The 10,140-nt window shown below is 47.8% G+C and overlaps 1 protein-coding gene across 1 annotated transcript in view; it reads right to left on the bottom strand.

Annotated features, from left to right (window-relative positions):
* Positions 1-1,299: 1,299 nt before the first annotated feature.
* Positions 1,300-10,140, bottom strand: part of CUNH16orf59 (chromosome unknown C16orf59 homolog) — an 87,416-nt gene continuing 78,575 nt past the window's right edge. Inside the window, exons 3-10 of the mRNA XM_009278188.1 lie at positions 9,984-10,130; positions 8,825-9,506; positions 7,321-7,374; positions 5,240-5,324; positions 4,751-4,859; positions 4,419-4,520; positions 3,771-3,982; positions 1,300-1,515 (exon numbers count right to left, since the gene is read on the bottom strand). Of these exons, the coding sequence (XP_009276463.1) occupies positions 1,369-1,515; positions 3,771-3,982; positions 4,419-4,520; positions 4,751-4,859; positions 5,240-5,324; positions 7,321-7,374; positions 8,825-9,506; positions 9,984-10,130 (1,538 nt within the window). The 3' untranslated portion in view covers positions 1,300-1,368. The remainder of the gene's footprint in view (positions 1,516-3,770; positions 3,983-4,418; positions 4,521-4,750; positions 4,860-5,239; positions 5,325-7,320; positions 7,375-8,824; positions 9,507-9,983; positions 10,131-10,140) is intronic.

Genomic DNA, 10,140 nt, shown 5'->3' with positions numbered 1-10,140 from the left:
TTTTTAGTGAATTCTGAGTGTCAGAAAGGGCCAAACATTCAGAAGAGATAGGCAACTAACTCTGGCCTTGAAAAAAACAGAAGGAAAAAATAATGACCACTGTCAGCACTGCTAAGAGCTAAATCCCCCCAAGCAAACAGTCCTAATCCAGCTAGGAGATACGGCGCGAGTCAAACTGCAATAAGCAGTGGTACACAGTGGCCCTTCCCTAAATGGACTTCAAAGTGCTCACAAGCAGAGGTATTCCACATGACTCTAAATTTGCTTTAATTGTCACATAGAAATGCCAGGGGATTTGGGAATTACAAGCAAAAACCTAAGATGCAGGGGGAACCAAAGCTGGAATTTTCCCATGGTGACAAGGTCAGAATTGCCACAGAATCTGTGTTTTCCATAGCCAGGCAGGACGTTGCATTAGTCCCTCTGGAAGGCTGCTCCTCCAGCAGCTACCGGCACAGGTTCAGCAGTAACGCAAAGGGCCGAGTGCCATCTACTGGGCTGCTTTATCAGCTCCCTCCTGCTGCAGCTGGATTCCCTGACATCTCTCAAGTGCTGATAGCCCAGCCCTTCTTAGACTGCTGCCTCAGGCACAATCACCAGATAAGATGGCACAGCAAAAACATTTCAGTTGTAGGCTAGGTCTAAGTCCTTACAAAAGAGCCTGGCAAGTCGTGAAGCTGCCTGAAGGGGCCCTGAACTGAGCAGCGATGTGACTGACAGGCTGATGAGAAGGGACTGCTCCAGCTGCACAGCAATCCAGGCACCAGCCCAGCTCAGAGCAGGTACGGGCAAACCAGAGTAGTTCCACAAGAGGCACTACTGCATGTGGCCTCGGCCGCTGTGGATGAAGACATCGAAAACACTGTTACTGAATATTACAGTGACCACTATAATGCTGGTTATATGCCAACTGGTGAACAGAGTAATAGGGAAGCAGCAGCTCAGGTTCTCTGGATTTTCAGATGCTGGAAGGCTGTGCCCCACCGCACTGTGGCTATCTGATCAGTATAAATCATGTTCTATTGCCTGGTGCACTGTCTGCCTATAGGAGCCCGGTGTCACGACTGAGGCAGTCAAGAATCTAGAGCTAGCCAGAGAGACAGACCTTGGAAGAAAAGTCAAAACCAGTGTCCATGAAGCCCTGAAGCGGCTTCACAAAACCTCAGTTAGCAGGTCATAAAAGTGATACAAAAGAAAAAAAGAGCAGGAAAAAGACCAGGGGAGAAAAAAAAAAAAGACACCACCCCTCCCCCTCCCCCCCCCAAATTTAGTTGGGCAAACAGGCAGAGTAAAAAAGTTAATAGAAAAGATTTATTGCTTAAAACTGTCTCTGGTTATGCGAATGGCAAGTAGAAGGTTCCCACTGGATCAGTCTGCCAGCTCATCTCTCACCAGCACAGGGAATCGCTTGCCTCCTTCACAGAGCTGCGTGTAAATTGCCCGATACAGCTGAGCTGCAGAGGCCTCCGGGTAGAGCCTGGACTCCAGGACAGGCAGGAGTTCTGCCATCATGACCTGGGCAGAAGCAAAGGAGACACGTCACCAGAGCCAGCGTGCACTTTTAGGATTCCATGAAATGAAGTGGCTGCATAACAAGTGAAATCTCACCAGAGCAGTGTAACTAATAACATGCTAATTGATAGACAGATAGATAGATGCTTTCTTTCATCATGTTTAACAAAGGCAGAGTTGTTCATCCTCTGCTCATGAAGTACACCAGCATCCACCCAGTGTTCCTAGAGCAGTGAGACAAATGGTAGTGCTTTTCCTCTGCTGCAGAGATGGCCCAGCACTGGGATGAGATCAGCATTGTGCAAAAAGCTGAAGCTGATGTTGGTTCAGGAGCTCTGCAACCACACAGTGAAGCGCTTACTCACCCAATGGTAAGGTCAACCCTTCACTTATGACTGTTCCTGTCACCTCCTAGTTGGGTCACATTAATCCAAGACAGACAGGCAAGTGGCCAGCTCCATCCAGCCCAAACAGAATAAAGCTGCACGCCTCCCCAGCAGCACAGGCTACAGGGGATGCTAAAGCTGTCCAACATTCCCCAACCTGGCCTCTGGTTTATTAAGCCTAGCTCATGATCTCAGTCCATGCTCTCCAACAACCCACTGGCCTGTCGCAGCATAATTAACAGCATAAAACCCTTGGATTATGACCATGACTGACAACTCAAACGCAGGTGAACTTCCAATCAAAGGATGAAAGTTAGCCTTTACTGTCCCACTCTTGAATTAATGCTCAGAAATTTTGCCTGGGATTTTTCTTTTTTCCAGCTGGCATCAACTAATGAAGTCTGAGCAGTCTGCACATTAAAAGCCCACACAGCCTACTGTACACACTGCCTTCCCAGGAGAAGAGTGGACAATCAACTGCATGTGTCAGTCACCTCCCTCAAAGCATTTTTCAGCGGTGGAAACAAAGGAAGATCCAAACAGAATACAGGGCATCTGCAGGGGGTTCCCTTTCCTGCTCCCCATAAATCTATGGACAGGGAAACAGGACACAGTTGCTAATCTCTGGGAAGAGTTAAGAGCTGCAGACATGAAAGCTACCCAAGGGGAAAGTTGCCACATGAAGGAGCGCTACACTGCTCCACTTCCTAAGAGGGAGCCCCTTCTCTTTTCCAGCTGCCTGATCTGCTCCTGATGCACAAGAATAGAGGAAACAGGCCTTCACCATCAAAGACAGGCTAAGAGCTACGAGGACTTTCTATGGTTCTTTGCATTTCTCCATGGAGCAGCAATGGACAGGCTTGGCCCAGAAATATGTACATCCTTTCCTGGAGTATTTATCTTGTACCAAGTCCATTCACTTCACCTGTCCCAAGAATTTCACCTATCTTGCACACTCTGCACGGAGCTGCTCCAGATACTCCAAGCTCACCCAGCACAAAGCACCTATTTAGATACAAGTGCGGAGGAAATCGAGTCAGTCGATGAAGCATCAGGCAGCAGGCTTCGGTCACTGCTTCATTTTGAGCAGATAAAACCGAAAACCCTCATAACCCATAATTCAGAATTATAGTGCTAAAGTCCCATTTGAAGACAGGCAGCAATCTATCTTCAGCCAGAGGGAGGAGTGTGGCCAGTTATAACTCTTCCCTGGCTTACAAAAAAAAATGGCTTTTCCAAAGCCTCTATCATTCAGCTCAACGACAAAGGTTACATCAAAGGAGTAGATGTGATTTCACAGATCTTCCCTGTCCATTGCTGCTGTTGGTTGAGAAGAACAAATGATCCCTGTGCAGCAAGCACTCTGCTCAGGCTGGTGGAGAGACTGACCTCCTATCGTGTTCTTACAGGCAGTCTCAGACAGTAAAGTCAAGATCAGCAACACAGTGGTTTCAGATTTAAAAGGAAAGGAACAGACAGCAGAGGAGCTCACTAGCTGGAGGTCACGCAGGAGAGAATAACAGTGGATGCCCTAATCGGACTGTGAAGGGCTGCCAAAAGGGGTCTTCAGGCATTACCAACATCCTCCACTGTCAAGCTCTGAAAGAGTAGCTAAAAAAAAAAATCTTATCAGGAGAGGGTCAGACATTTAAAGGCCTCTGCTCTGGCCTTAAAAAAAGTAAGTCCACTCATCTACAAAGTAAGCAAGGCACTGATGGGACTTGGACACACACACAGGTATAAACATAGAAACACCATCGGGAGAGCTTGCTGTGCTGCTGCTCCCCATCAAGACCCCGTATGCCAGCTGTTGCCCCTCAGTTGCCCTTTTCTTGCCCTATCCCAGGAGCACTAACACTTTTAAAGACTCACCTTTTGTAAGGCAACTTCTTGGTGCAGCATTGACACTTGCAGCTTCAAGGCAAACAGGTCCCTCAGCTCCTGGAAGCTGGAGTAACAAAGGAGAGGCACAGCCAGCATGCCTGCACTGTCACACGTCTGTCCCCTGGGAGGAACACAGGCTGGAGAGCAGCTTCCTACATCCCCAGTGCAGTCTGGGCGCAGCCTCATCTGGGACTCCACAGCTGCCAGGGTGGAAGAATTGGCAAGAGGCAGGAACATACAAGTTAAATCTGTACTTGCAGAATTTGTGATCTACTTACTGTTCCTAGAATGACTGACTAATGACATTGTATTAGTCAGGGTAAGCTCCTCACACACAGCCCAATCAGGACATCTTAAGCTATGGCATGCAGTCTCCCCCATCTCTCAACAGCTCCATCACCAGCCCTCCTGAATTGCAGCAGTTAATAGTCCCAAGCCTCTCCTGAACACAGATGGGTGGCAAACAGATACCACAGCTTGCTTTGCCACCAGAGAATTTTACATGCTACGTTACCATAAGGATAACCAGGAGAAAAATTATGTTGGTCCACAGTGTTCTGCGCACAGATGGCAAACTACTGTTCAAGCATAGCTGGCCACATTCACACCCGACTACAAAACCAGGGACCGGCTCACCTGCTTGCAGAAGCTGCAGCTTATGCAGGCACTGGGAAACTGTGGTTTGCAAACCCTCCAAGGTTAGAAGGCTTTCATACTCTCTTTGCAGAGTGGGATGGTCTAGAAGAGAAGCAGAAGAAAACCAGTGGCATGAGCATACTGAAACGTTCCCCACCAAATACCAGTTTCTAGAGTGGCCTTGCGTTCACCAGCCCTCATTTTAGGCAGAGAATGCTCCTGTCCCTCATGCCCAGCACATGCCAAGAACACAAGACACACGGAACTGGAGCCCACTGAAATCATCCTTATTCCACCTTCTGCTCCCTCCACTCCCCTTTTTTTCTCCTTACCTGCAGCCTCAGCTTCCACATACTGGCTCAGAAGGGAGGGGACATCCTGGAGGACCTTTAATTCTTCCTCTATCTCTGCAGGACTGAAGGCCAGCATCGGTGAACGAAACTCAAACAACAGCAGCTTAAGGAAAGTTTCACACCACCAGCTCTGTGCACTACCCCGAGCCCCGGGCCAGGCTAGCTGGAATCAGGGGCAGAGGCAGAGGGCAAGCAGCCCGTGAAGTGGCATTGCAGGGGGAAGGTGAGGACAGCACAGCTGTGTATGGTATGTTTGCCTTGTGGCTTTGTTTGTCTGGATCAAAAGTTTTATGACTGCTCAAGAGCTGCATTATGAAAAAAACCACTTCCTAGAGACCCAGCTTGAACTCCTGTTATTGGAGGTGTAACTCTCTCCAGACGGGAACACGCTGCAGAGTGATTGCACCCGGTGCCTGCTGTACCGCACCACGTGCTCGTGGAAGGGGCCGGTGAGCCGAGAAAGGATACAGTTGTCTGGATCCTCTCTATAAAACGGTTCCTTGCAGCTGCTGCATCTGCACCTGTTTGGCAGAGACGACATCTCTCCCATGCCCTGAAAATTCAAAAGGGGCAGGAGGTGGAGGAGTTATGCCCGATTGTACCAGACAGTGCTCACACTGCGCTGCGACACACCAATATGACAGATCAGCGCTTCAAATACAAGCATCTTCCTCACCCCTCTTTTACAGGTTATTTACTAGCCATTCCCCCCTCATTTTTGACAGCTGGTATTAGATCAACAAGGACACCCTGCAGAAAGCATTAGACACTGCAACACACCTGTGTTATTTCTCTCAATTTGTTTTGAGGGGAATGATTTACAGCCATCAGAAGAGAGACAACACATTTCTATAAGCAGAATGTGAATTTGCAGCACCTCAGTAATTCTGTTGCATCACCCTACCTACATTTTTATCCCACAGGAAACAACAAATCTTCTCTTACTTTCTTGAGGGGCGAGTCATTTGCATTTCTATATGTTTAGTCTGTTAGTAAATGTGTACAAGAAGGAGTGGTAGAGCAGACAGGACAAATTCTCACCCTAGCTTTTAGCACAGTGATTCCTTCATATGCCAAGACCTCAAGACTCTCCTTTAATCCTTTTTTTTTTTTCAGGACAAAGTGTGTTTGGCAAGAAGCATGACAGCAGTGCATCAGTATCAGGGACACAAAACAGGGGTTTAAGGACAGTATCATGAGTAAGCTGGCCAGGACCCTGTATCAGAGTTCAGTTTTTAAAAGAAAATGTTACATAAATAGCACTACCAGAGAGGTGCATTTCACTTACAGAGTTCAACATCCCCACTGATGCACAGTGCCCATAATATCTTTTCAGTAAAGGACTGCTTTAAAGAGCCAGTGCATCTCAGGCAGTCTCTGACAACCTGCCGCAGTAAGTGAGAGCCATCAGGAGGAAGCTTAAAATAGTTATGCAGTGCATGACTGTCTAACCCAAGTGTGCATGTGTCTCCTCTCCATCCAAATGGATCTTTTAAATCATGATAGAAAATGCAGTTTTCAAAAACACATTATGCAAAGAAATAGCAAGGTTAATGGAACAGAATAGAACAGAAGTTACCAGGCAAGATGCATTCCCTCTATATGGGATCTTCAGAACAAAGGTTAATTTCAGTATGTCACTGAGTTGAAAGTAATAGTGAAGAGTGTAAAATTACACCAGAGTGATTAGGATGCCGAAAGGCTCAATTTACAAGTGAAAATTAAGGGAACCAAGTCTTTACAACTTGCTGAAGGGCAACTAACGAATTGGTGTCTGATAAATGACAGCTCCCAAGAGGAGGAAGAGTTCTTGAGGGTAACACAAGGAGGTATAAGCTAGATTTAAGCTACAGTTTGTAAACTATTATTATAAACTTAATATCTGGACAAACCACATAATGAGAAATCTGCTGGATTATGGCAAGATTTCCCAAAGGAAATAGTGGGAGACCCCGTCCAGAGGACTGGAGAATGGACTAGAGCACAGAGTTCCCCAGACACCCATCCGCCCGCACCATCAGTGCGGTAACATTGTAATTGGCTCTACTTAAGAGAGTCCATCAGCAGGAATCAGCCTCAAACACAGCCACGGTGCTTCCAGGCTAGACAGGTGCCCCAGCACAGCAGTTCAGGTCAGCAACCGGTTGGGAAACTCTTTCATTGTACAGGGTATACAGGCAACCAGCCCACAGGGCTTCCTGCCTTCAACTACTAGTATACAGTATCAGCAGAGACTTCTGCAGCACCGTTAATCCCATGATTAAAGCACTCTAGTACCTTTACAACTCGGGGATTAACAGGGATTAGCATTCTGAAAACAAATGTAACACTAGTGGCTAGAATAACATGAAAACTCATATCCTCAGAAAGAGCCTTGCAGAGACACGCTGTATCGGACCACTCCTCCTGCTCTGAGTTCAGGCCCCGCACACTGTGGGGTCAGTGCCTCCCCGTGACCCACAAACCAGCCAGGTCTCCCCCATCTGACCCCTCCTCACAGCCCTTAAGCAGAGGGTAGTTGTGGACTGGACTGATCAGGCTGGGCTTACCTGGAGTTCCTGGAATAGGCTTTCCTGTAGGGAAGGGGTAGCTTCAGCTGGCATCTGCAGAACAAGAGAAGCATCAATCCTGACTGCTGGAGAAATTAAGAAAATGACATTTTGTCTAAATTTGAAATTAATTTAGCTGTAACAGAAGATGTCAACAACCCTGGAAATTGAATCCACCACTGGCTTCAGCCTGTCCTCAAGGAAGGAGGATCGGTCTGCTCATTCATTTCCACAAGTGTCACTGAGCTGACTTGGGAGAGCTCCCACATCCTACCACCAGCCATCAGAGGTTCATCCAAGGTGAGAAGCTGGAAGCAAAGCCCTGACAAGGCGGAGTACAGACACGGAAACAACATCTTCAAGGAAGCTGATCGCTACAGGCATGAGCGCAGGCAAACCTCCCTATGTTGTCATACCTGTGCACAACAAGGCAGCTTTGCTTAGCACCGTATCACACTCAAAGAAACGGGAGAGGGACATTTCAGCTTGCACTGGGAATAAGTGCCTTAACCCCGAAGCAGAATAAACCCTAACTTGTTATTGAAAAAACATGTAGGTTGGCAGTTATAGTTAGTCACATGCAAACTATGAACACAGGACCAGGGTTGGGATTTTAAGTAAATAAACATTTGAATCCAGATTCCTGTTCCCCCAGCAACTGTCACTCAGCATCCTGTGTCTGTTCCAACACCACATGAACAGTGATAATTTCCTCCCTGCACAAACACAACAGTTGGGTTGTGGCAGCTGAGAGCTATCTCTCAACATTTTCCAGGAACAGGCATGTATCAGATCCAAACTTCACTGTTTCTTTAAAGCAACGAGCACACAGAAGAGAACATAGAAATTATTTAAGCAAGACAGACTGGTCTGAATACAATCTTCTAAGTATTATTTTGCCACTTTTCCACAGAGAATCTCAGTAACATCCACTTCATAATTCTTCCTACACCAAACACTTGAAACAACTGCATTCTAGTCAATACTGATTTGTGTATTTACATGGGCAGTATCTTACAGGTTAAAGAGGATAGTATTAAACCCAGATGCCATCTCTCCAAACAGCACTGGGCATATGAGAGAGAGAGAGATATTATCATGCATTACGTATTATCATGGTGTAAAAAACCAAAACAAAACAAAAACAATTTAAAAAAAATCAATAAGCTATAATAGAAAGTGGACTCAGAGGAAAACTAAGGATCAAGAAAGCTCTACAGAGACAGCTTTCCAAAACAGTCACAGGGGGCGATGAAATATCAAGAGTCTCAATTAAAAGACTTTCGAAGTCCCAGCCACCCAACAGTAAGCCCTTAAAAAGAAAACACTTCCTCAATCACAATAAAGGCTTTTAAACTGTAAAGGGTCCTTCCTCCTGAGAAGGATCTGAGGAATGGTGAAACCCAGCTGGGCCCTACAGAGCAGTAGGAGAGACCAGGCATTGCAGATGTGCTAGTCAATGTCAAGCAGAATAAGACAGAGGTGCCCATCTCTCAGCACTTACCCCTTTTCCTGGAGGGTGACTGCCTGAGGTGAGGTGCTCCTTCCCAATGCACCTTCAGTTGTAGGGTCCTCCTTTTTGCTGGACTCTCCCAGGGAAGCACAACTTTTCTTCCCTGCATCAAATAACCGCTTGCCAGTGGCTACACAGTTTTCTCCCCCAGCTGAATCCCCTACAGAAAAGCTCTGCTGCTCATCCAGGGCAGATCTGGACAAGCCAGGTATCTTTTGGGGTTCAGCTGCAGCACAGGCCTCTTGGTCTCTGGCACTGATTGCTGTCCTATGGCTCCTTCCTTGTTTGCAAGCCACCCCTTTTGAGGAGCTCTTCCCAGCCGTCCTGGGACCTTGAGAGACACATCCGGCTGGGGCTTTCCTTTGCGTTTTTTTCACATCTGGGTCAGTCCTATAAGGGTCTCTCAGCTTGTATGGAGAGGGCTTCTTCAAAGAGGCAGGCTTTTTGCTTACAGTTCTCACTTTTGTGGTCACAGGAACATCCTCAACAGATGCAGGCACTTGTCGCTCTTGAGCATTCCTGGGAGCAGGTCCTTCATCTGCAGATTTCTCTCCTGCAGCTCCTTGGGCCGCTAATGGAGTTTTTGAGATGCTTTTCCTGACTTTCAGTGCCTTTTCTAAGGCCCTGTTCAGCAGTTCCAGCTCCTCCAGCTCCTTGGGCGAAGGCCTGTTCTCTGCAAGAGGAGAAGATGTATCAGAAGGTCCAAACCTGGATCTTCCCCATTTGTCACTATACTAACTCACTCTTCCAAGTGTTACAGAAGGAAACTGAACCCACTGAATGGTGCAGCGGGTATTTTGGCCACACTCCCACAGCAACTACACAGAGGATGCAGGCAGGCTTGCCAAAAGCCCTGAAGACCCAGGATGGATGGGAGGAGACAGTTCTCCCAAGTGAACCTCCCGTTTGCCAACCAGTGACAATCACCACACCTCAGTCAGGCCTGCAGACACTGCATCGCTGGCCTTGCTTACTGTGGCACGACTCCAAGCTAACACCAAGGAGGAAGGTGGGAGGAAAAAGGTAGAGGGGGGCTTCAAGTAGATGCAGAGCATTAGAAGGACTTCTAACACCGAAGCTGGCTCAACCCCAGTCAGGCCCAGGGCCTGTGTGACATGGGGAGGCACCAGGCCGAGGGAGAAGCGCTCACCGTGTCCACTGGTGGAGCCGGCCTCTGGCTGCGGCTGCTCGTCTTCCTCACTGCCCCTGGGGGGGAAGAAACACAGCGCCGAGGGCCAGCATTGCTGTGCACCGACGGGTTCAGCTTCGCCCACGGCCCGTGGGGCCTCCGACACGGCTGCGGGGAC

The sequence above is a fragment of the Aptenodytes forsteri genome, unplaced genomic scaffold, assembly GCF_000699145.1.
Source record: "Aptenodytes forsteri isolate BGI_AS27 unplaced genomic scaffold, ASM69914v1 Scaffold26, whole genome shotgun sequence".
NCBI classification, from domain to species: domain Eukaryota; kingdom Metazoa; phylum Chordata; class Aves; order Sphenisciformes; family Spheniscidae; genus Aptenodytes; species Aptenodytes forsteri.
This window is presented reverse-complemented; position numbering and strand designations above follow the sequence as displayed.